The 27,117-nt window shown below is 38.9% G+C and overlaps 1 protein-coding gene across 5 annotated transcripts in view; it reads left to right on the top strand.

Annotated features, from left to right (window-relative positions):
• kiaa1109 (KIAA1109 ortholog) overlaps positions 1 to 27,117 on the top strand; it is a 260,969-nt gene that overhangs the window by 97,127 nt on the left and 136,725 nt on the right. For all 5 annotated transcript variants that reach the window (XM_062042306.1, XM_062042308.1, XM_062042307.1 and 2 more), the window contains exons 25-43: positions 1,246 to 1,577; positions 1,681 to 1,931; positions 3,132 to 3,372; positions 5,575 to 6,066; positions 6,440 to 6,713; positions 7,166 to 7,303; positions 7,400 to 7,467; positions 8,242 to 8,412; positions 10,636 to 10,756; positions 10,894 to 11,043; positions 11,221 to 11,348; positions 19,418 to 19,620; positions 19,891 to 20,091; positions 20,174 to 20,385; positions 20,640 to 20,791; positions 25,107 to 25,257; positions 25,333 to 25,485; positions 25,637 to 25,877; positions 26,783 to 26,931. In XM_062042306.1, coding sequence (XP_061898290.1) covers positions 1,246 to 1,577; positions 1,681 to 1,931; positions 3,132 to 3,372; positions 5,575 to 6,066; positions 6,440 to 6,713; positions 7,166 to 7,303; positions 7,400 to 7,467; positions 8,242 to 8,412; positions 10,636 to 10,756; positions 10,894 to 11,043; positions 11,221 to 11,348; positions 19,418 to 19,620; positions 19,891 to 20,091; positions 20,174 to 20,385; positions 20,640 to 20,791; positions 25,107 to 25,257; positions 25,333 to 25,485; positions 25,637 to 25,877; positions 26,783 to 26,931 — 3,828 coding nt within the window. The remainder of the gene's footprint in view (positions 1 to 1,245; positions 1,578 to 1,680; positions 1,932 to 3,131; positions 3,373 to 5,574; positions 6,067 to 6,439; positions 6,714 to 7,165; positions 7,304 to 7,399; positions 7,468 to 8,241; positions 8,413 to 10,635; positions 10,757 to 10,893; positions 11,044 to 11,220; positions 11,349 to 19,417; positions 19,621 to 19,890; positions 20,092 to 20,173; positions 20,386 to 20,639; positions 20,792 to 25,106; positions 25,258 to 25,332; positions 25,486 to 25,636; positions 25,878 to 26,782; positions 26,932 to 27,117) is intronic.

Raw genomic sequence — 27,117 nt, 5'->3', positions numbered from 1 at the left:
CCCCCAATGTACAGTAATTGGAATAGCGCCAATTCACAACAGAAGTTATTGCAATGCACTTACACACACACTAACGACAGATCAGGTCTACAACAACGCTTCTCATACATTGTAGAGAACCAACTGAACCTTGCATTAGCACGTACTGGTCCCTTTTGCGAAAAAAACTCAAATGCAACCCAAGAAGATATGTGACTTTTTGTTTAAATGTATCTACATGTTAACTATGAATTGTACAGTGGAACATCTTTGTCGGGCCCGTTGATATTGAAAATTAGTCCATGTAGACCAACTCATTAGGTCTTGGACAATCGCAATCTTTTTATTACTATAACAAGTACCCACTTAAGATGACATCGACATACACTACCTTTGTTGATATAACATTTGAGGACCCAAAAGGGTAATTTCTATGAACAATCAGTCCGTTTATGTTGACATGCGTTGTATTATTGTTAACTTCATCATCAGCTCACAACCACAACAGCAACATTTGTATTGTAGTTTGTTTGGAAGAGACCGCTCACATTTTGAATATACCGTAAATATATGCACACTGCTGAATTTAGCATGGTGGTAGTTTCTTTCCATAGTCACTGATGTACCATACTAAAAGTGAATACATTTTATTTATATAGCACTTCTCACAGAAAGAGCTCACAAAGTGCTTCCCATGGTTAGAAAACTAACAGTACAATCCAATATCAACATATAGCATGATGCAACAAAAGGAAGATTGCAGTTAAAATTATAAATATGATAATACAAATAATTAATATATAAAATAATAACAATTATTATGGAATATTACAGAAATATTACTGGATATAAAAGAAAAATACATAATATCTTACAAAATTCACCCATTTACTTACAGTATTTCTAAGCTTGTTAGTCATCTGAAGAATGATTTATGCATGTATGAAAGTTTTATTATATATTTCAAGACATACAACATAATTAAAGCATCAGCTCTGTTTGATAAGAGTATGACATATGTGGTAACTGAAGAATCTAATAAAAAATATGCACATATGGAGGAAAACGCACTCAACAAACTGCTGTATGTTAACAATCTGTATAATCGTACATTCTCCTCAAGTGTCTGACGAAAGTTGCAAGTAAATGTGCAAGCAATTGCTCGTTTCGGTTTTAGTTATGGTGACAACTAACATGAGTTAACTAGTGCCAAGGACACATAAAAAACAGGGTTCATTAGACTGTTTTTTATGATCATTACTCCAGATGGGTATTATTCGTGTGGCCAACTGCAACCTGCACAATCAGGCAGTGGGAGAGGGCATCAGTGCTGTGGTGCAGGACGTAAACATTCGACAGTACATTGAACAGCAGCAGCACAGTGAGGTAAACAGGCTGCCACCAGCTGGGCAGGGGCAAGGTCCAGGTCAGCCTCCAAGTCTTTGCCAAGCCCCAGTGCTGCGACGCTCTGTCTGGCTGGAGGCAGGCTCAGTCAACCTGAATCTCATAACAGCAGACATTGCCCTGGCTGCTGACCACTCGGCCAAATGTGAAGTCCAACGACATTTTCTAGAACTACATGATGCACAGACCAAAAGGTAGATATGTCCAGTCTGTCATTTGGTGTTTTCAGCCTTATTTATGGATGATTAGCTATCAGCTTGTTTATTTTGTATTTTCTTTACCTCGTTTTTTCCCAAGACTTTGGTTCTTGTGGCCTGAAGAGGCTGGCATTCGAAACAAGCGCGGAAGAAATCGCTGTGGCTGTCTTGGAGGCTGCCGGTTCTTTGCCGGAACCAATATAGGCCTGGATTTCTTCAAACTTGAAGAGATGACACCTTCCTCTTCGTCTGCATTCTCTTCCTCCAGCACTGAGTCTGACATGTGTTATGGTCAGTCATTGCTTCACCCTGGGGAGTGGATCATGACCAAAGAAACACCAAAAGTGGATGGTATGAATTGATTAAGTGATACATACAGTATGCAGCTCTGCCAACATGTACACATTTTGACTCTTCAAAACGCTTCACTGTTCTTCGGGTACACGTTTTGTTACATTTTACTGGTTTGAGTTTAATTGAGGCACAAGTGCTGGGGTGTTCAAACTTTTTCCACTAAGTTGAAAATGGATGGATGGATGGATGGATGGATGGATGGGCTTCACACTGAAAAATCAAAAGATGCAGAAGCTATTTTATATATTTATTTTTCCATTCATTCTATAGATTTTTTTTTAAAGACAAAAACAGCCTTCGTGTCACCTCTGTGTTTTTATTAGGGGTGCACGATAAATATAGGACATATAATTATCATGCCGATATGAGGAATTACTACATCTTATTGATAAAGCCAAAAACAAGTCTCTGATAATCAGTGTAAAACTCAAATGAGGCAAAATTACCTATAATGTGTGTTACAGTTAAGTGCTCCTTTTCTCCTGCTCGCCTGTCGTAAACATCCCCTGAGCTCCTTGTAAACTAACTGGGCTTCGATAGTGAGGGACTTTTGTTTTTAGAGAAATGTTTTTTTTGTGCTATTTGCATCAAAAGTTCTGCATTCATGCAGACCGTGAAGAGAAAATGAATATCGAGTTTCAACACATCAAACCTTATCGGCCACCTGAAAAGCTAGCATCGCAACAACGATGTTTTGAAAGCTTACAAGGCGCCTGCTGCTAAAGAAGCTGACCCAAAGTCAGCCGCAAAGAAAGGTGTCCACAAACTACACTTGAATCTACATTTGAAAAATATTACATATAAATAAGTTAATAATAGTGCTGGTCTTGAGAAGCAGTTATCTGTATCCGTATCGGCTTGAATAAAACAAAACATTGTGCTTCCTTAGTTTTTAATGTCAATATTTAAACTTTTTCTCTTTACTCTACACACCGTTAAAAAATTTGCCGGGCCACACATTTGGACACCCCTGCAATAGGGTATGCTACACCGGCACACTCCTACCCTTGCAAATCCTCTTGAAATTAATCTATTGCCACAGCGACACGGCCGTAAAGGCTATGATTGGTCGGCTTGTAGAACATTGTTTTGTGTATAACCTTGAAGACATTTGTCTTCAAGGTGGGCAGGCCTAACTAAGTATGTGAAATATTTACGTTGTTACTGTACATTTTCTTTCTTTTTTTTTTTTTGCAGGGAGGGTTGTTGGACTAAAAACCGATACACACTCACCCTGCCTGCCTCCTGAGGTGCCTCAGAGGCGTGGTCAACAGCACTTAAGTCTCCAGGTACCCCAACGCTCTCACAGCTCTGCCTCCTCCTCTGAAGAAAATAGTTCCTCTAGTGCGGCATTGCCCTTACTGGCTGGAGAAAGGGACACCCCCTCGCCAAGTGTTGAACAACGCGCATTTCCTGTGAATGGCAAAATTCCTGTTGAGTGAGTGGCCTAGAGAATGCTTTTGATTGTTATTGACAATATCTGACTGTTTTTTTTGCTTAGAATATTTAACAAGGTATACGCAAGGGTGGATTATGCTTCCTTGTTGAGCGCCAGTGTACGCTATGCTGCCCTCCCACCCCCAAATTAACACAACTACAACAACTACAAAACCTAATACCAGTGAAGTTGGCACGTTGTGTAATTTGTAAATAAACAAGAATACAATGATTTGCAAATCCTTTTCAACTTATATTCAATTGAATAGACTGCAAAGCAAGATATTTAATGTTCGAACTGAGAAACTTGATTTTTTTTTGCAAATCATTATTTTAGAATTTAATGGCAGCAACACGTTGCAAAAAAGTTGTCACAGGGGCTTTTTTACCACTGTGTTACATGGCCTTTCCTTTTAACAACACTCAGTAGACGTTTGGGAACTGAGGAGACCAATTTTTGAAGCTTTTCAGGTGGAATTATTTCCCTTTCTTGCTTGATGTACAGCTTAAATTGTTCCACAGTCCGGGGTCTCCGTTGTCGTATTTTACGCTTGATAATAAGCCACACATCATGACACATGTACAATGGGAATCAAGGCTGGACTACAGGCAGGCCAGTCTAGTACCCGAACTATTTTAATATGAAGCCACGCTGTTGTAACACGTGGCTAGGCATATCTTGCTGAAATAAGCAGTGTCCATGATAATGTTGCTTGGATGGCAACATATGTTGCTCAAAGCCTGTATGTACCTTTCAGTATTAATGGTGCCTTCACAGATGTGTAAGTTACCCATGCCTTGGGTACTAATATACCCCCATACCATGCTCGCTTTTGAACCATGCGCCTATAACAATCCGGATGGTTCTTTTCCTCTTTGTCCCGGAGGAAACGACGTCCACAGTTTCCAAAAACAAATTGAATTGTGGACTCGTCAGACCACACCACACAACACTTTTACACTTTGCATCAGTCCGTCTTGGATGAGCTCGGGCCCAGCGAAGCCGGTGGCGTTTCTGGGTGTTGTTGATAAATGGCTTTTGCTTTGCATAGTAGAGTTTTAACTTGCACTTACAGATTTAGCGACAAACTCTAGTTACTGACTGTGGTTTTCTGAAGTGTTCCTGAGCCCATGTGGTGATCTCCTTCAAACACTGATGTCGCTTTTTGATGCAGTACCGCCTGAGGGATCGAAGGTCACAGGCTTAGCCGCTTATGTGCAGTGATTTCTCCAGATTCTCTGAACATTTTGATGATATTACGGACCGTAGATGGTGAAATCCGTAAATTCCTTGCAATAGCTCGTTGAGAAATGTTGTTCTTAAACTGTTGGACAATTTGCTGACAAATGTGTTCACAAAGTGGTGACTCTTGCCCCATCCTTGTTTGTCAATGACTGAGCATGTCATGGAAGCTGCTTTTAATCCCAATCATGGCACCTACCTGTTCCCAATTAGCCTGTTCACCTGTGGGATGTTCCAAATAAGTGTTTGATGAGCATTCCTCAACTTTCTCAGTCTTTTTTGCCACTTGTGCCAGTTTTTTTTAAACATGTTGCAGGCATCAAATTCCAAATGAGCAAATATTTGCAAAACATAACAAAGTTTACCAGTTTGAACGTTAAGTGTCTTGTCTTAGCAGTCTATTCAATTGAGTATAGGTTGAAAAGGATTAGCAAATCATTGTATTCTGTTTTTATGTACGATTTACACAACGTGCCAACTTCACTGGGTTTGGGTTTTGTACATTGTGCCGTGTTGACATGGACCTTAAAGGCTGCGAATGGTCAGCTTGTACCACAGTATTTCCTGTGTATGCAACACGTCCGGAGGGCGTACAACCCACTGTCGCAAACGCCTTCTTTGATTCCTGATCAATGTTTGCAATAAATGTTCTTACTTCCAGCTCCAACAACAGTCTTCATCTCTCTTTATTTGCCATTGGTTTGTCACGACAAAGAAAGCTAACAAGCTAATTTTGTAAATAGTCGACAAGAGCCATAGTTTCTCCCTTAGTTGTGTAAAACAAAAGCCTGTTCTGGCAGAGAATTCCACCACACATGTTCTACCCAGAGCTAAAAAATCATAACGGATTAGGAGGGGGCAACATAGTGGCCACACAGGAGCATAATCCAGGTTTAACTGTGTTGAAAACTTCAAATAGAAATCGTGCAGCTGTAAATTTTGCATTTGCGCCTTTTACAGGACTTTCAGGGATATTCCAGAGGTTTCTCCCATTTCACCCAACAACTCTCAGGAACGCTCTTCAGGGCGCTCCCCTCTCTGCTCTCCTCTTAAACGACAGTCTTCGGTACACTCAGGACGATTAGGCAGCACCAAGAGTCTGTCAGCTGCTGTCTTCAACGAAAAGCCTCCCCCAGTACTGTCTGGAGGCGTCCAGTTCAGCTGTGATGTTTCACGCAGTGACGAGAACGTCCTGGATTCGCCACGTCAGCGTCGGAGCTATGGCTCCTTCCCCTTCACGCCTTCAGCAGACTCCAATACCTTCCATCAGTACCGCTCCGCCGACTCCAGCATGTCGGTGGCTGACAGTGAAGCCTACTTTTCTGCCGCTGAGGACTTTGAGCCTATCAGCAGTGCGGATGAGGGTCCAGGGACGTATCCGGGCCGTAAAAAAAGGAGGAGGCAGCAGATGCAGCAACCCCAGCAGCCCCCGTATTACATGGAGAACTACAGGTTAGCTTGACCCTATGATTACAAATATAGGACTCTACTTTAGTTTTAGTGGCGCTTTGAAGGGAGTTTTGAAAATAAGTTACAACATTTTACTTCATGTACAGGACTGTCTCAGAAAATTAGAATATTGTGATAAAGTTCTTTATTTTCTGTAAGGCAATTAAAAAAACAAAAATGTCATACATTCTGGATTCATTACACATCAACTGAAATATTGCAATTATATTTATATTATTTTAAAGGCCTACTGAAATGAATTTTTTTTATTTAAACGGGGATAGCAGATCCATTCTATGTGTCATACTTGATCATTTCGCGATATTGCCATCACCACACCTACATTATTTAAATTGTCTTGTTTTATTTAATTTAGCCGGAGTTCCATCTACCACAGTGTTGAGGGTCCTCTTGCTTACGTTCTCAATGGCGAGCTTATCACTGAGCCCCGCCCACTGCCTCTGCCACCAATGTTGCCCCCACTGCCTTCCCAGTCCCTTCCGAGCCACATATCCCAGGCCTCCTTTGTATCTGCTCTGGCTATGGAGGAAGAGAGCTCAGTGGAAGCTGAGAAAACAGCTGAGCCTGGTCCAGTAACCCGACAGCCCCACTTGATGGTGTGCTACCAAAACTACCTGGCTCAATATCAAGTAAGCATATTATCTAAAATTTCTGATACAGTAGAACATGCTTATTGGTCGATTACCCGTCAAAGATAACAAATCTAACAATCCTTGAATTCATAAACTGGGTGTTGCCAATCGCTACATATTATTTTGCTGCATAAACGGGTGATTCTTCCTGAGGTTTGATGTTAAACTAGAAGTATTGAAGCAAACACCTTACTCCTCCTTCGCATAACCAGCACTTTACAAATGTTATATTTACCATCCAAAGCCCAAACTTGGAAATAGTTCCTTGTGTGTGCATATTAGCAAGCATATACTGCCAGGCAATACTTTATGCAATATTGTTTTCAGCAGAAAAATACTAAATATCAAGTTTATATGCCAATTTTGGCCGATAATATTGATCAGCTGATATTTTCTGGTATGATAACTTTTTCGTTGTGTTTGTGTGTTGTCTGCTTTGTTTCTATAAGGTCTCCAACTGGTCTGTCAAGCAGCCCACTAACAAGAGGACTTCTAAGTCGTCACTACACCGACCCTTAGATCTTGACACACCCACAAGTGAAGAAAGCTCCGTCTCCTTTGAGCAATTGTCTGTTCCAAGCTTTAAGGTTGTTGTGAATTCATTTAGTTTGTCATGATTTAGTTTTTCAAAATATACATTTGAATCCACATTACAACTGTATATTAATATTGGTATATTTCAGGTGACAAAACAGGGCCTTTCAGCCAGTTCTCTGTTAGATAGAGGCCTTCAGTTGATGGGTGATAACAGGTATTCATGAAATTAAAAATATATGTTTTGTATATCTTATGTGATAATAGGCCTATTCTCTCATATAACTTTTTGATTTTTTTTTTTAATGACCAGTTTGTGCAAATAATTAAAAAAATGTTATTATTTAAACTTACTGTTTAATTTGCTTGAAAAGTAATTGAATTAGTAATGTATTTACTAAATATAAAGAGAAAGTCATTGTTGTATTACTTTTTTTATGTAAGATCTTTCAGATTTTTAAGCGTGGGTTTCACAGGCCAGTTGCTTCAGTAAAACATTATTGACAGGTACTTCATTTAACTCAGTATTTAGTGAACCTCTAACTACAACAGTAGGCCCACATCAAAATATTTGCTTCACAACTAAAAAAAATAGCTTAGTAGTGGCTAGTGCGGTTGAGGGATGTTTCATAAGTATTGAATTAAATTGATACAGACAAACACTTTACGTACACTTCACATGCCTTTTACATTAATAACATTGAAGTAGTAAAACGGCAGTTTTAAATCAGTCTTTCACAAATCAGAAAAAAACAGTTTATTTGCAGATCCTGTCTTTTGCCTGGCTGAGCAAGCAAGGCCAGGTAACAGCTGTTAGATATTAATGCAAAGGAACGCACCGCTTTTGACTGTTGGTAACGGTGTTATAACATTGTAAATAATTAGATTAACTGTTACGGTACTAGAAAACAATAACAGTGTTGTTTTTGCACTGGTCTGAATACTCACTGTTCATGACATACTGTAAAATTATATTTTGTCTTCTCTGTAGCACTCCATATACTCCCCTGGATAAGAGAGCAATGGACAACATTGATGAAGATACAACAGATGACTGGACTCTGGAGCAGCCTTTGGCTCAGACCAGGACCACGGCTATCGTGGAGGTGAAAGGAGCCATTAATGTGGTTCTTACACCTCTTGTGGCTGAGACGCTGGACAGGTAGTAAACAGTATCTGCTTTTTTAGACCACACAATAAAACATACACTTCTCATCAAAGTGAGAAGACCACTTGAAAAAATGCATGATCAACAGGGAACTGCACTTTTTTTGGAATTTTTTGGAATTTCATTGACAATCACTATGTAAGACTAGAACACATATGTTTTTCTTTTTTTTATGCATTCTAACTCGTAAAATACAGCCAGTACAAGGTGGCTAACAATGGCACTAATAGGATCACACTAAATTAACATCTACAAATTGCAAATAATACTCATTTACATTCCGTGACCTGAATATATATACCATATTTTCCGCACTATAAGGCGCACCTAAAAACCTCCAATTTCCTCAAAAGCTGACAGTGCGCCTTATAATCCGGTGCGCCTTATATATGGACCAATATTGAGCCACAACAGGTCTCGCATCTACAGTAACTACGCCGACTTCATTTCACCCCTTCTACGGCTGCTTACCGTAGAGGAAGCGCTTCTTCTTCTACGGGAGAAAATTAATTAGGCGGCTGCTGAAGTTCTTCTTCTACGGAGGAAAAATGAAGTCGGCGGCTGCTTACCGTAGAAGAAGAAGTTCTTCTTCTACGGGGGAAAATGAAGTCCCGTAATTGCGAGACCTAAACTTTATGTAAAGACCCAAAAATGGCTCCTATTAAGAGACACGCTTACAACGCAGAGTTTAAACTCAAGGCGATCAGTCACGCAGTAGAACACGGGAATAGAGCAGCAGCGAGAGAATTTAACATTAACGAATCAATGGTGCGGAAGTGGAGGAAGCAACATGATGACCTGCGCCAAGTAAAGAAGACTAAACAGAGTTTCCGAGGGAACAAAGCGAGATGGCTACAGTTGGAGGACAAACTCGAACAGTGAGTTGTTGAACAGAGAGCAGCAAGTAGAAGTGTCAGTACAATCACTATTTGTTTTGTTGACATTCCCTTTAGCGCAGCTCCATCTAATGGATGCATAACGTAACCCCAGCCTCTACTGTAGCGTCTATTCTATGCGCCTTATAATGCGGTGCGCCTTATATATGAACAACGTTTTAAAATAGGCAATTCATTGAAGGTGCGCCTTATAGTGCAGAAAATACGGTACTTAAATTAAATATATATATAATTAGATATATACATATTTTGATATGGAATTAAATATATATAATTGAATATGTACTTAAATTAAGTATTAGTAATATTACTATTATAAGCGCTAACACCAACAAACAATTTTTAGCGCCACCTTGATCGAAGAGAGTTAACCAGCTTATGATGCTATATTGATATGTTGAACCAGTGAGCTGAAACATCACCTCTGAGCTGGTGAAAGTTAATTATAAATTATAAATCATGCCCTTAACCTGGATAATAGAAGGTTGTAGCCATAAACCGAAAAGTTGGTCAACTTTGACATCCAGACCGGAGATGGCAAGAAAGACACGCACAGACGCTTGTTTGCGGCACGTTTTTTCTTTTAACCCTTCATTGGGATTATTAATTTTTTATCTAAACGGGAATATATGAACATTCCATCAGTCGCCATCTTAGTGAGAGCAGATATTGTACAGTAAGTGGTTGTTTTATGTTCAAAGTTTGTATAACTTGTTCAGCACTCAGCAATACTGCTGCATGATGCTTAGTATTTGCTGTTGAAGGGAAAAGCGAACGTTGTGATGCGCCTGTAAAGTTAATACAACGCTGTAGAGCAAAATACATAAATATTACATGTTATTATGAATATGTCTGTTACATATACTGTTTACTTACAGCTTGCATATCAAAAGTTGATGGATGTTTTTGAATGTTTTTCGATTAATTTATAGGCGGAATAGAGCAACTACCTTTGGCTTCATTGTTTGTTGATTTATGCATACAAAAATACAATCATACGTGTTCTTGACCTACGTAGGGATTGTGAATGATAGACAGCATTCCAAAAAAAAAGTGCAGTTTCCCTTTAAGACTGTAGCACAAATAGTCACTAACTCATTGGATTCTTTGTTTGTGAACTATTCTCGATGTTTTGCCATAGGATAACCAAGACTGTATATGAAAACCATACCAATTATTGGGTGAAAATGTTTTTTGAAATCTGAAATACACAAAAAGTGGGGCATACAAAAACTGAAGAACCACTGAAACAGATGTCTCATGTGGATCCATTATATATGTTCCTTTATTGCAGCTCATCTTTGTATTTGGTTGATTTCAGGTACATTGAGTCTATGGTCCACTTTGCCAGCATCTGCCATCCTGCAGTCATTTTAGATGACCTACATGGGAATGTTCTAAATGAGGCCTATCAGATCAGCAAGTCTACCGTCACTGAATCTGTAAGTGCGACAAAAAGCAAATAAATATATTTTAAATTCATTTGAATCATGACTCTGTCGTTCCCTGAATGTATAAAGTCAAGATAGCATTCACGCTAGTAATTGCAGTCCCATTGTTTTGAATCTGGACCACACAGAGCCAAGCAAGCAAACAAGAGAACCAGCTATCCAAGACAGAGGGCACGACCCAGGGCTCTCTCAATATCTCCAACGGCCAGACAGACCTGTCCATCAAACCGGATAATGTGAAAATCAAGGGGCTCCAAGCCAATGTCTCCATCCCTAAGGTAAGCCTCATGACCCCGTATAATGAGAGGTCCAGTGTTTTGATCTGATCAAGGGAAACCACAGAAAATGTTTGTCATGGACTGTATCAATGAGTTTCTAAATCATTTTTCATCTATTTTTGTCTCTTTAAAAATAATATTTATTGATATAAATTAAAATGTTTTGTTTTGTTGCAGGTGAACCTTTGTCTCCTACAGGCCTCTATAGAGGAGGGTTCTCCAAACTGCTCCAGCAAATGTGTTACGCATGTATCCCTTGTGGCACTGTGCTTTGACAGGATTGCCACCCAGTTCAGGATGAACAGGTAAGACCTTAACTATTGAGTATCAAGCATGTGTGTATCATTACTGAACCCTCTCCTCAGTATTTAGGTTACAGTCAAGAAACCTGAGCAGATCAATGTTTTTGGCTGTAGTCTGTGTCAGGATCTCTCTCGCTTATGCGCCTAAAATAGATTATGCAACTAGTACAAATAAAAGGTGGCACACATGCAAGTACGGATTTCAACCCTTTCAATCACATTTTGCTATTAAAATCTATTTAAAGTAGATCAAACAAGAATTTAGGGGATAAAAAACATTTTCAGCACATCAGAGAACCGCTGTATCAACCCTCTGCGCCCTCTCAGCGCAGACTTGATCACATGTACACAGTATTGCCGCACTCGCGACATGCTAGTTTAGCTGCAATCAAAGCAATCAGCCAATCACTGCCCATTGTGTTTCAACAACTAAAGATTCATACAAAGTAAATAAACCCATGTTTCCACTGCTTGAAGTTTTGATCACTTACAGTATTTGACAGTGTTTTAACATTTAGGGGACGCGCCCTGATGCAATAAGTAAACATACCGTATTTTTCGGACTACAAGTCGCTCCGGAGTATACGTCGCACCGGCCGAAAATGCACAATAAAGAAGGAAAAAAACATATATACGTCGCACTGGAGTATAAGTCGCATTTTTGGGGGAAATTTATTTGATAAAATCCAACACCAAGAATAGACATTTGAAAGGCAATTTAAAACAAATAAAGAATAGTGAACAACAGGCTGAATAAGTGTACGCCATATGACGCACAAATAACCAACTGAGAACATGCCTGGTATGTTAACGCAACACATCATGGCAAGAGTCATTCAAATAACTGTAACATATAGAACATGCTATACGTTTACCAAACAATCTGTCACTCCCGATCGCTAAATCCGATGAAATCTTCCTCCCCGGTGTCGCCTCTGGTATGTCCTTTCTTTCTGCTGCTCGATTGCCGTTCTCTGCTGCACATTTCACTACGTCCAGCTTGTAATCTGCAGTATATGATTTCCTTTTCGGTGCCATTTTTGTTCAGTCCTTCTCAGTTTTTATAAGTTACCGCCAATGTTGATGTGATCCATTTTAATAGCTACGGTAGTAGCATATAGCAGTTAGCATCCCATGACCCACAATGCACTTATGCCATGACCTTCCCCCGCCGAATTCTTATTGGTTGACGTGTGTGACGATTGCTGACGTGTGTGACGATTGCTGCCATTTGCTTCGACTCTTATGCGAATGAGATAAATAATATTATTTGATATTTTACGGTAATGTGTTAATAATTTCACACATAAATCGCTCCGGAGTATATGTCGCACCCACGGCCAAGCTATGAAAAAAACTACGATTTATAATCCGAAAAATACGGTATTTGATATTTTACGGTAATGTGTTAATAATTTCACACATAAGTCGCTCCGGAGTATATGTTGCACCAAACTATGAAAAAAACTGCGATTTATAATCCGAAAAATACGGTACTCCTTTTGCAGTGATGAATAAATCTTTGAATGGCGCCCCTGTTTTGTTATGCTCAGATGGCGCCTGTGCTTACATGCTGCTTCTGACAAGATAGGAAGCAGGGAAAGGAGAATGCAAAAATACCACTGAAGAAAAAGATAAAACCTATTGCTAGTCAGCAACTATAATTTATGTTTCCACTACCACTGATCAGACTAGCAATAGTATCTCAACATCTCCTGTATGAACTGCTGTCTCCTCTGTCTTGTGCATTTTCCACACAAAATGGCTCATCGCCACATACAAATATCTGCATTTTTCAAATTACAATTTCATGTACTGCAACATTTGCACTACTCTCAACAAAAGAGGCACATCACTTGCAGTTAAGAATGTTTTGTTTGTGTTAGAATCAGCACGTCTATTGATATTTTTTGGTACTAGTTGTTTTCATTTGAATTTTACTTACTTATTTAGGTGTTATTTATGTTGTTACAAAATGCTATTTTATACATATGTATACATTTTATACATTGTTCAACATAAATAAATCCATCTGGTATAACCATACTATACAATACCACCACCAAAGGAATTCAATACAACATTTTTAGGAAAATAAGAATATGTTTAAAGGGGCTCAGCTTTGCAACTTGCTCTGTTACATTTTTCAACCAAAAAAAACACAAACACCACCAGCTAGTTTATGTGCCATTATGGGTTTTAACAGAACAAAATGTCTAAATGTTTTACCATTACTAATTATACTGAGTAAAAATTGGTAATCGGTCCGAGGAATTTGTTTGGCATTCACCCCTGTCTCGTACACGCAGGGAGCGTGTGCACTTACACAAAAGCAGTCCAAAAAAAGCAACTAACAATTTGTAGTCATGTTGTTGTTATGATAGAATATACATTCAATGGTAGCTAATGTTAGCTATCCAGATCGCTGTCATTAGCTAGCAATATTAAGTCCACCACAACTCTGGACTCTTTTAGAGCACGGCTTAAAACTCACCTTTTTACCGCAGATGACTTTTAATTTATGTGTTCATTGTGAGTCTTAAATGTTTAGTTTAGATTCCTTTGTGTGTCTCAGTCTCTGTTTCTGTTTTTTTGTTTCTCCACTCGGGCTGCGCCCCGGGCTGATGTAACAGTTGGTTGGGGGGCGCATAATAAATGAAAATAACATAACATAACATAACACACAAAGCTAATACGCAGGTACATGTTGCGTACGAGCGTAGTTATGTCAATACATGCTGAAAGCCGAAAGTAGGTGGGATATATTGCTTAAAATACTTTGGAAAGTTAGCGCCCTATAGGCATGCATGTATAGGTTGCAAACAGCCCCTTTTAGTGGGGACTATACATCCATCCATCCGCTTGTCCCTCTCTGAGGGGCTGGAGCCTAGTGTTTGGAAAATTACTATAAAAAAGTTAATTAATTACAGTTACTTTTTGGCAAAGTAACAAGTAACTGAATTAATAATGGAATTACTCTTTAATGAATTTAATTAATTACTACGGGAAGTAATTATTGCTTTACTTTAAACAAACAAAAAACTTCAAATATCTGGCATATACAGTTGAAACGTTTCATGAGACCAGCGTGTGTGTATGTGCCTTTAAAAGGTGGTGCCTTTTGATAAATAAGGTGGGAGATTAGCGCCCAGAGAGAGTAGCACTAACTCAGCTGTGTCTGTTAGCTCAGACTCGCAGTTTGTGGGCAGTTAGGGCAACTCTGTTGAATCTTTTCGCTCGATTGTGTCAGTGCTAGTTAATAGAGGAATTGAATGTGCTTCAATAGCTGTATTTTCCTTTTTCACAAACTGTGTACTGTAGGATTGCATGCTTGTCCCATTAATCATTGATTTGGTCTTCATTATTCCCTAGAAGCAGAGGTGGGTAGAGTAGCCAGAAATTGTACTCAAGTAAGAGTACTGTTACTTTAGAGATGTATTACTCAAGTAAAAGTAAGGAGTAGTCACCCAAATATTTACTTGAGTAAAAGTAAAAAGTATGTTGTGAAAAAACTACTCAAGTACTGAGTAACTGATGAGTAACCTGTTCGTTTAATGATGACGGCAACAAATAATGCACAAAAACATAAAAATAGCAATGAGCAAATTCAGAGCCAGGAATATCTCTTAAGCAACTAAAACAATAATATATATTAAATAATAATACATTAACATAAAAAAAATTAAGGCAAATTGAGCCACAATAACTTAACAGCACCATAGGCTCAGTAGGCAGAGATTACAAAGGAAAATAACAAGTTAGCCTTTACGCAAACCATAAACTGATAGGTGTGGGCTGCACCTGGGAACACACTGATTGGTGTTTCTATGCATGTGTGTGTGTGTGTGTGTGTGTGTGTGTGTGTGTGTGTGTGTGTGTGTGTGTGTGTGTGTGTGTGTGTGTGTGTGTGTGTGTGTGTGTGTGTGTGTGCATGTGTGCATGTGTGTGTGTGTGTCTATGAGGCTGCAGTGCGTTAATAAATGTCCCCACACAATGTACATTTGACAGTGATTCATAGCAGGGAAGCTAACATCAGCCTACGGTGACAGCCAAAATATCTACTAACGTTACTTACCGTGATGTGCTTCCTCAAATTTGACGTTGAGTTCATGTAAGCTTAAGCTTGTTAATCATGTGACCGCCTGGCTCTGTTGGTGAAATGGAGTTAAACGTCACCAGTGACTGCATGTGATTGGTGAAACGGAGTTAAACGTCACCAGTGACTGCATTTGATTGGTGAAACGCAGGCATGTGATAGATCCTACTTTGAAGGTCTGTCTGACAAACCAAACCAAACAAAGCGTGCATTAACAGATCGATAAAAATCAGTAGCAAGTAGCGAGCTGAATGTAGATAAATGGAGCGGAGTAAAAGTAGCGTTTCTTCCCTATAAATATACTCAAGTAAAAGTAAAAGTATGTTGCATTAAAACTACTCTTAGAAGTACAATTTATCCCAAAAGTTACTCAAGTAGATGTAACGGAGTAAATGAGCGCATTACTACCCACCTCTGCCTAGAAGTAATAGTGTGTACGTGTGCTTGTACTTACATATGTGTTGTTTGCTGTGTGATGTTTCTTCCGTCTATTTGATATCAAGTTAAATTTAGTGTGGTGGTAGTTTTTGCTTTTATTAGTAAAACATATATTTCCTGCATTGAAGTTGCTGTGCTTTTGACGCTGTTTTGTTGACGTACAACCACATCAAAAGTAGCGAGTGACGTTACTTCAAATGCAGTTATTCGGAACACTTGTGGGGACCCACTGAATTTTCCTAGGACCCACTAAATTACCACTCGTGGGTTCTGGGGACTCACTACATAGGGCTTGAAAGGGCACGCAACTTCGCAATGCATTGTGGGTGCCTGGTAACCATTTTTTCTGGACATAAATTTTGTTTATATGGCGTACTATACCCAGAGTCGTGTATGAAGAGAGTTTGGACAACTAATCAACAGGTGCCATGATTGTTCTCAAGGACGTGTGCGGTTGTGCCCGAAAGCATGCAATTGCTGTCGTTTTGACGTTAATTTTTCTGACAAAATTAACCAAAATAATATGTCTGTATATATTTCGAAACATACTCCAGCTCATAAACTTACAATAAGACATACTTTTATTTCATCAAAGTATAATTTTGCATCTGAGACCAGTAACAGTTATTGTATATGACAAACTAAGCTAAGATAGCAGTTAGCTTTTACAATGGAGCTTGTATCATTCCTCTACTGCTAAAACTTACTGATCAAGCGTCTTATTTACTCTCATCCAGTAGAAAAGATCACACATTTTCACATCTACAGTAACCAACAATGTCTCCCCTTGACGTTGACAACAAGATCGTCCACGTACATCTTGTGCCTGTGTGTGAAGTACATGTTTCAATGCATGAAAATGGCTACTTTGCATTTAATTTGTTTAAGAAATTGTCCTTCTGAAACAGTGGTCGGCAACCCAAAACGTTGAAAGAGCCATATTGGACCAAAAATACAAAAAACAAATTTGTCTGGAGCCGCAAAAAATTAATAGCCGTATATAAGTCTTATTAAGAAGGCATCACATGACGCAAGTGTCTATATTAGCGATAATAGCCTATCATCAAAATGACTGTGTGTCGCAGAAATCTTGAAATTTGATATTTATTCTACACATTTTTACAACATTAAAAACCATTAGTAAATCAGAGACTACTCAGAAGGTGAGATAACTCCTGGAAATTACTGGCTTTTAATGGCCAAAGGTATAGATGTGTGTGTGTGTACAACAGGCTAACAGCAGGCCGTCTTCTTTTAATAGCTTTATTACAATCTTTGGCAAGCTAGGTAATGTTTGCTGTGGTTTGGAACAACATGGCACACACACAAATGCAGCCAATATTACATACAGATAATGTGTCATGACACATGCAAAACTAAATTGTATACAACCAGGATAAAAGTAAAGGATATTAAATGAGCTCAAATATACCTACATATGAGGCATAATGATGCAATATGTACATCATTATTTACATATTTGCCTAAACAGCATGTTAGCATTGATTAGCTTGCAGTCATGCACTGACGAAGTAAGCCTGATTAGCACTCCAACAAGTCAATAACATCAACAAAGCACACCTTTGTGTATTCACGCACAGCATAAAAAGTTTGTTGGACAAAATGAGACAAAGAAGGAGTGGAAGATTTTACATGTAAACAAACTGTGGTGAGTTCAAGAACCGCCGAAATTAGTAGGACAAAACGATGTTCACCAAATGCTCCATCAGTGAAGCATACACACAAAAAAATTAAACAGTGGGCTTTATAACAATTGGGAAGGTTTGTGTCATGTTTGTCCTCAAACAAAAAACATACTAAAACAAAAGAAAAAAAAATATCCGATCTTTTCCAATTTTCAAACCTGTTTTAAAAATGCTCCAGGGAGCCATTAAAGGCCTACTGAAACCCACTACTACCGACCACGCAGTCTGATAGTTTATATATCAATGATGAAATCTTAACAATGCAACACATGCCAATACGGCCGGTTAACTTATAAAGTGCAATTTTAAATTTCCCGGGAAATATCCGGCTGAAAACGTCTCGATATGATGACGTTTGCGCGTGACGTCACGGATTGAACGGAAGTATTGGGACACAATGGTGTCCCAATACTTCAGCGTCTGTTTTCATCGAAAAATTCCACAGTATTCTGGACATCTGTGTTGGTGAATCTTTTGCAATTTGTTTAATGAACAATGGAGACAGCAAAGAAGAAAGCTGTAGGTGGGATCGGTGTATTAGCGGCTGGCTACAGCAACACAACCAGGAGGACTTTGAGTTGGATAGCAGACGGGCTATCTGACGCTAGCCGCCGACCGCACCGATGATCGGGTGAAGTCCTTCGTCGCGCCGTCGATCGCTGGAACGCAGGTGAGCACGGGTCGTGATGAGCAGATGAGGGCTGGCGTAGGTGGAGAGCTAATGTTTTTAGCATAGCTCTGTCGAGGTCCCGTAGCTAAGTTAGCTTCAATGGCTTTGTTAGCAACAGCATTGCTAGGCTTCGCCAGGCTGGACAGCATTAACCGTGTGGTTTCAGGCCCAGGGTTTGGTTTGGTGTCTCCTGATAGTAGAATTAATAGTAGTATTGTTGATCTTCTGTCTATCCTTCCAGTCAGGGGCATGTTTCTTCCGTTTCTATCCGCAGTTAAGCACGATGCTATCACGTTAGCTCCGAAGCTAAAGTGCTTCACCGATGTATTGTCGTGGAGATAAAAGTCACTGTGAATGTCCATTTCGCGTTCTCGACTCTCATTTTCAAGAGGATATAGTATCCGAGGTGGTTTAAAATACAAATCCATGATCCACAATAGAAAAAAGAGAAAGTGTGGAATCCAATGAGCCCTTGTACCTAAGTTACGGTCAGAGCGAAAAAAGATAAACCCTGGCGCCTTGCACTGCACTCTAATCCTTCACTCTCACTTTCCTCATCCACAAATCTTTCATCCTCGCTCAAATTAATGGGGTAATCGTCGCTTTCTTAATCGCTCTCGCTGCTGGTGTAAACAATGTGCAGATGTGAGGAGCTCTTCAACCTGTGACGTCACGCTAATTCCGGTACAGGCAAGGCTTTTGTATCAGCGACCAAAAGTTGCGAACTTTATCGTCGATGTTCTCTACTAAATCCTTTCAGCAAAAATATGGCAATATCGCGAAATGATCAAGTTTGACACATAGAATGGACCTGCTATCCCCGTTTAAATAAGAAAATTTCATTTCAGTAGGCCTTTAAAGGGGCACTAAAAAGCCGCATGCGGCGTGAGAGCTGCAGGTTGCTGACCTCCGTTCTGAACTATCCAGTGTCAAGCAAGATGAATAGATGTGCGGCGTTAATCCTGTCAGTGAAAATAAGTTGTCACAGCTGCCATTTTCACTGCAAAATACATACAAACATGATGAGCACGTTACACACACAAGATAAGCAAAATGTACTTTTGTCACATGATACTGTACTTGACGTACATTGTGTTGAAAATCATTCATCTACGTATATGGTCAAGCAAGGAAACAAAACAATTATGTTCTGTATTTTCAGAGGTATAGTAGAAGAAACCCCAAACACAACTGATCATGGCAGACCCTCTGTTATGTTAGAGAAGTACGCCTCTGCCACTAAGATGCAGCCTCAATCATCTGGCTCATTACGTTCCAATGCTGGCATTGAGAAGGGCAAAGAAATAGCTGCTCGGCTCAACATCCACCGTATACACAGCCAATTGAGAGGCCTTGACTCCACAGGTTGGTTCTGTCTTTTATGGGCCATTTCAGCAAATTGGTACCATTTGTGCCCCAGGAAATACATACAAAATGTTTTGAGGGAGTTACAACATGCAAAAGGTGCCAATACTGTGGAATGTTCATTATATTAAGTGTTCATAGTATATAATCTGTGCCTACACTCTCTGTGCTCTGTACACTAAAAGTTTTTTTGTTTTTTAAAATCTGTTTGTTTCTTCTTCTGTATCACTTGTTATACATCTTGGATTCATTATTCTTTTCTTCCCATAGACATTGGCACTTGTGCCATTACAGCTATACCAACTGAGAAGTCCAAAGTGTTGTTTGGCCTGGAAGAAATTGAGGATTTTTCAATAGTTGATGAAACAGACATCCATGCTAGCTCAGGTGACCTTGGCCGTTCCACCGCATCTCTTGAGAAATGGGGCTGGATCATGTTTGAATGTGGCATTGAGAATCTAACAGTCAAAGGTAAGCATACTCTCCGACTAGGACGTTTTTGTATTCTTTCTTTTTCTATGTGAAACTTATTTATTTATACTTTGTGCTGTAGGGGGTCGTCAGTCAGGAGCCATTCTGTACAATGCATTTGGTGTGATGCGCCACTCAGACACTGGAGGCAGAACTGGATTACCACACTTGAATGGATCAACAGGCTCTCAGAACGGGAGTGGTTACAGTACTGACGCATCTGATGATAACTTACCACGTGATGTTGTTAGCCCCCCCTCTGACGTCAATGAACATTCTGACTCAGATGAGCAGGTATGATGCTGAGAATCAAATAGCATGTGATATATTTATTTGTGTTGAGTGGGTTGTGTGAGGTGCCACATCATTATTGTCATATGAAAAAAAATGCCTTTAAATGAATTTTGAGGAAAACATGGATTTAATACATTTTTCGATAAGTCCGTAACACTGTGAATATGGTTTATTAAGTTAGTGTTTTGCAATTATAAAAACCTCATCAATGCTACAATTGATTAACTGATCTTTTATATTTACTGGATGTGCAGGATGAAGGCGTTGAGTCAGACGACATAAAGAAAGACCTCCTGCTCATGCCTCCACCACCTGACTCCAGCAGCATGAAGCTGACCATCCGGGAGATCTGGTTTAGTTTTGCTGCACCCACAAATGTCAGATCACCTTCACAGGCAATCTCTAGGTATTGACTTTTTCATGTTTTAATATTTAAGTTATGTAAGTCTAAGTTTATTACATTTTACTTTGAATTTTTATAGTTGGTTCTTGAGAGAAATCAAAAATGCTTTTAATAAGTATGTGAGGTTAAAGTTTAAATTAGTGCTATTAAATTATAATTGCTTTTAAGATTAGATTGATCACACTTTTGAATTTGGATTAATCACAATTAATCACAGGGTATTACTTGCTTGAATAATTTAAATTAGCTTAAAAGAAGATCCCAATATTTGGACACCACGCTGTCTTGTCATACAACCACATCAAAAGTAGCGAGCGACGTTACTTCAAACGTCTCGGTAACGGCATTGTAATGTGCATAAAAGTAATTAGATTACATGTTACTTGTCACACAGTTATTCTGAACACTTGTGGGGACCCAATGAATTTTTTTAGAACCCACTTAAGTTACCACCGTGGGTCCCGTGGACTCACTACATAGAAACGCGATTTTGCAATGCATTGTGGGTGCCTTGTTTACATGACTGTACTGTACCCAGAGCCGTGTATAAAAAGAGTATGGCCAACTAAACAACAGGCACCATGATTGCTCCCAAAGAACGTGTGCAGCTCTGTATGTCAACTGTGGTGACTGCCTCCAATGTATTTGTAATTACTATCTGTCATTCATTATGTATTATTCCAACTGATCTTTTTGTCTTGAAACATGGTAAATTAATATAGTGTACTTTTGTACTTATTTCTGCACAATAACTCACTTGGTGAGCAATAGTGATTTTTGTTCATAGTTCATGTTATCTATTACACACAAAATATGGTTTCTTTTACTCAGCAATGTCTTCTCCGTCTTTGTATTTGTGTTTGACTTTCACTTTTACTGAATTGCATTATTTTAATTTTACTAAGATTCAAATATAGTCTGTTTTAATTAAACCATCTCTGCAATTTTATTGTCAGAATGTCAGACAGTAACATTTTTTAAAACTGTTTTAGTACTGGCAGGGTTTATTTTGAAGTGAAATTTGCCAATGAGCACAGCAGTCAGTCTCCTCTCTCATCGTTAAACTAACGTATGCATTATTGACCTGATCACTGACCGTAAAACAACCCGCGTGTTGGCGGGAGGACTCCCAAAGACCTCAGCTCTGTCCCACCTCGCTGTATGTTCGTTTTTTAATCAGAGGGAAATGAAGGTTATCAGACACATATTGCAATGCTCAATCAGTTAGGTTTATTTGCATAAACATTATAAATATACTCACAGAGGCACTCTGGACTGTTGGCAACACAATTACCAATCTGGTTGGATTACGTGAAGGCAAGAGTCTAATGTTAAGCATGAATATCAATAAGCATTCTAAGATAATCTTTATGAGTGAACATTTAATGAGCTGCTCAAAAGGCACACGCTATTTTAAGAGTATAGTGAATCAAAAATGGGGTCAATTGTAACATCAAAATGGGGTGAATCACAACACGTGTTTTTTTTTCAGGTAACCATCTACGGTTAAGGTAAAGGAGCACGTGCGGTCAAAATAAATTGCGTGATTATTTTAAGTATGTTGAAGTGACACTCAAAAAATTTAAATATCTTGCTATGGTTCCTTTATACCAGCAATTATATTTACAAGATGAAACTAATATATGACATAGGCTCATAACATGCAACCCAAGAAATTTCAAAACTTCTTTTGATATAATTTTGATGATTATGGCTTACAGTTTATTAAAACCTCGAAGTAAACATTTCAGAAAATGTTGGGTTTTCAAATACGGTAAACCATGATTATCAAAAGTATAACAAATAAAAGCTTGATATATTAAGTTAAAGTACCAATGATTGTCACACATACACTAGGTGTGACACTAGGTGTGGCAAAATTATTCTCTGCATTTGACCTTGATCACCCCCTGGGAGGTGAGGGGTGCAGTGGGCAGCAGCGGTGGTATCTCACTTTGTATGTAATTAGTTCATCTCACGTATTCGTTTCACATTTGAAGTTGAATTGCTGAAATGAATGGACTTTTACACTGTGTTCAAATGTTTTGAGTTTCACCTGTGGTAATTTTTTGCATGGGTTAACTTGTTATTTTTGACATCGCAAGTTTAGATGAAAAGCAGCAGCAGTTTTGCAAAATTTGAGTCATGGGAATTTAGTGTATTCCTGAAGGGGAGTGGAATATTTGTTGTACAATTTCAACAGGTTGTGTTTTTTTAATAGCTATATTAAGCAAAGTGCATGCATACAAAGGTATCACTATAGTAAAAAAGGATAGAAGAAGTTTGGTATTGGTATCAAGATCAGACAATAAAGAGCAGGGGTCACCAACGCGGTGTCCGCGGGCACCAGGTAGCCCGTAAGGACCAGATGAGTCGCCCGCTGGCCTGTTCTAAAAATAGCTCAAATTGCAGCACTTACCAGTGAGTTGGCATTTACAGAGAAAAAAAGTGCTGCACTTTCCCTCTGTGCAGATGGTGCTGAAAGACAATGCTTCTGCATCTGAGGCTTTTGACAAAGTTGCAGAAAAGTACTCTCAGGTCATAAACAGAGTTGGGCAAGAGTTTGAGAACAGGTTTTGTGACCTGGATCAGCTTGAGCCATGTGTGTCGTTCATTTCTAATCCTTTCATGAACGTGGACATATTATGCATTGCTGAGCAGTTAACTGCAACATTCAGCCTGAATGCTGAAATTGTAACACTGCAAAATGACCTCCACCTCAAAGCCCACCAGGCTGCACCAAACTTTTGGTGCCTTCTTGACACAGAAAAGTACAGTGGTGTATGCGCAGCAGCTATGAAGGTTGCAAGCCTGTTTGGTTCAACTTATCTTTGTGAATCAGCCTTTTCTGACATGAACTTCATCAAGAACAAACACAGAACACGCCTCACTGATGCACATCTGCAAGACTCACCCAGAGTTGCAGTGTCAAGTTACACACTTGACACTAGTTAACAGCATGCAATGCCAGGCTTCCCACTAACTGACAAAGAAACAGATCACAGATTTGGTGTCCAGTTCAAAGTGTGACATGATTTATTTAAAAATTTGGGAGTTGACTTTTGTATTTTACATGAGTTATTATTTGTACAAACATGGTGCAAAGTAATTCATGATTTGTTAAAAAATGTTAGTGGCTAGCTAGTTAAAATGGGATATTGTGATTTCACAAGACTGTCTTAGAAGTGATCATTTGAAAATGTTCAATTTGAAAAATGTGCACAAAATATAAAAATAAAGTGTTGCATATTGATATTTATCTGTTTCTATATATATTTATTGTGAGAAATCATTAAGATGATCAGTGTTTCCACAAAGATAAATATAATTAATTATTAATAATAACATAGAGTTAAAGGTAATTTGAACAAATTGGCTATTTCTGGCAATTTATATATGATATAGAGCATCATCGGTATTGCTTTGGTTCTCAAACTTTTTCACCAAGTACCACCTGTTGCGTTTGACCAGATGTTCCTCCAAGTGGGATGTAAAACGCTGGTCAGTCCCAAGTTCCTTAGATGACACATAAACTGATCTCGAATATACCACCAAGCACAGTATAGGTATTTTGTAATTTATTGTCAAATATTTGAGAATAGAGACCAGCCTCGAACAACACATACAAATGCGTAGCCCAAGTTGATCTGAAAACTTCCCGGAATGCACTCTCCTCTTCAGTATCTCCCCCGCCCTCACTTGTCTCACCTCAAACACATGCTCATTGTGCTTCTTATCTAGAGTTGGGCTGCAGTAAAGCAAGGAGGATTCCTTCTCTCTGCCTTCCACCCCAAGGCCATCCCCAGTGCAAGCACTTTGTCATGAGATGAAAAGAAAAGCAAAGAGTACAATATGGAACATTAGCTATATGTAATATGACTATGAAAATTAATAAGTAACACAAAATATGGATATATGAAGATATATATATATCTTTCACACCTCAGAAAAAACTTGGCTCTCCAAGTACCACCATAACATTAACATTAAAGATTAAAATACAGTAGCGGTGTAGGTCTAAGTTTTCATTAAAAACACCGCAGATGTTTTATTTAACAAGTATATGTAATATTTTTGGCCACTGTAACATTACACACAGTATGAACTGTATGAAACACTGTACTTTAATGAAGTGGTTCTTTAGCATACCACTAGATGTAGCCTAGTAGTACACGTCCCACAGTTTGAAAATCACTGCGGTACTGAATATGAAAAATGGAATTAGGCCAACCACAGTATATGTTTGCTCAAGGAATTCTTCTAGCTTGGTAACATTTATATTTAGTGCATGTCAAAAACCTTCCTCTTTGATTTCTAGGCAATTGAACCTTCTCAGCACTGCCACTCCTGCCATTGGAGCCTGGTTGGTCCCTATTGACCAGCTTAAATCTTCTTTCCACAAACTAGACATGGAGGGCACACTGCGTGTGTGTGCAGTCATGGGCTGCATCATGACAGAGGCTCTCGAGGTCAGTAATTCCTCCAATGATATGCAACACCTGTCATCTTGTCTTGTAGTGTGACTACATTTTGTTATGGTGCAGAAAAAGAGCATCCACATCCCATTCCGAAGCAAGTACAATCGTGTAACGAAGCGAGCTCGATACCTCCATGAAAATCCTTCGTGTATGCTTTGCAACATTCTTCACCGCTATTTGCAACAGGCTGACTATTCTGTCATAGAAGAAGCTACAATGGTTAGTACAAGACCCGTGCAGCTTACAAAACGTATGAATGTTTAAATAAAATAATATGTAATCAGGTACATATGTTATATTTTATGTGTGTAATATGTCCCCTTTACTACTGATACATTTTATGTCTCAACATTTTTCCTTTTAATTGCAGAATGATGGCGTCCCAGCCTTGGTGACTCTCAAAAAGGGTCTTGTGGCGTTGGCCCGGCAATGGATGAAATTCATTGTTGTTACTCAAGGCTTCAAAGCTATTGGTCTGATGAGACCCAATCAGCTTGCTAAACCCAAAGAACCTCTGCAGACTCTGGCTGAAACAATTTTGGTCTTGGACAATGGTGCTACGCTGCAAAGTGATACCAGTGGTGATGGAGCTGAATTTGAATATGATGCAGGTGGGGGCAAAAAAGCTTTTAAAAGATCACATTTGACCAGTCATTTAAAGACTAAAGATCCACTATATTAACTTACCTGGTCTAAGTTGCCTTTTACTTTTAAGCATGTGAAATGTTCGTGGAAATCCTTGCTTTTAAACATACATTTTTGCATCAAAATATGACTTGCACGTTTTTTAAATACAATTTATTTTAAAAAAAATAGGATGTAAACAAAATGTGTTGGAACACTAGCCTCAGCCGCTGGTACTCGCTGTTTCTCTTGCCTTACATCGCACTGAGTTGCAGGACGGGGAGACGATCAGAGCACGGAAACAAGCTCGCTAGTTAGCTAACCATTTAGCTAGCTGACTTGTTGTCGCCTCCGTTCGCTCCTCAAGCCAAATCGTTGACGGCTGTCCGTTTTACTGCTAATCATATTTGGATGATTACAGTCCCAACACTGTTAGTTTCGAACCAGTTGTAGTTGTAGAGTATTTATTATTAGCCAGCAAGAAGGTATATTTTTGACGTGACGGATCGTCAACAGAACAGAGTTGCCAAATGGGAAACGTTTTCTGTCTTCTTTGCATGCATGTTATAGAATTTTACAAGACATTTTTAATGATAATAATGTTATTAAATAATCTACTAAACATTCTATTGTACATTACATGGGACATGTAAAAAGACAGCCAACATTGTTTGGTAGATGAGAATAAATCTAAAGGTAAATTATAGTATAGAAATGCACCCAAGTGCAGGAAATGTAGTCTTGATTTTCTACATTTTCTTTCGGGGTTTGCGTGGGGCTTTGCGTGGCAGTGCCTGCAGATGGAAATGTTCCTCTTTTTTTCTTAAAGTGTGCTTGCATCCCTGTACTTCAGTCATTTGAGAGGGTTTTATTTGATATTGTTGTTGTGAAGCTGCAGTGAGTGAACACACCATGTTACTGGAGGGAGCGTGCAGTCGTCCACCACCAAAAGAGGGAAACTCTGGTCCTGTAAGTGGAGTGGAGATCATGAGGAAACTATCCAAGTCCCATACACACAGCGAGTCTGCACTACGAATAAAGGTAAAAGTTAATCGCATGATGTTTAGCTTTTAAAAATATATATGTACTTAAAGTTATGTCCACTCAGCTTAATAGATGTACTACAGTAAATCACAACTCATAGAGTATTTGAATTTACTTTTCAAAACACATTTTTAAAGTCTATTCTTGTCACTGTTTTGTTATTAAAAGCTGTCAGGTTCACTC

The sequence above is a fragment of the Entelurus aequoreus genome, linkage group LG03, assembly GCF_033978785.1.
Source record: "Entelurus aequoreus isolate RoL-2023_Sb linkage group LG03, RoL_Eaeq_v1.1, whole genome shotgun sequence".
Classification (NCBI taxonomy): Eukaryota; Metazoa; Chordata; class Actinopteri; order Syngnathiformes; family Syngnathidae; genus Entelurus; species Entelurus aequoreus.
The sequence above is the reverse complement of the archived record's forward strand: the minus strand, read 5'-3'. Positions and strand labels throughout refer to the sequence as shown.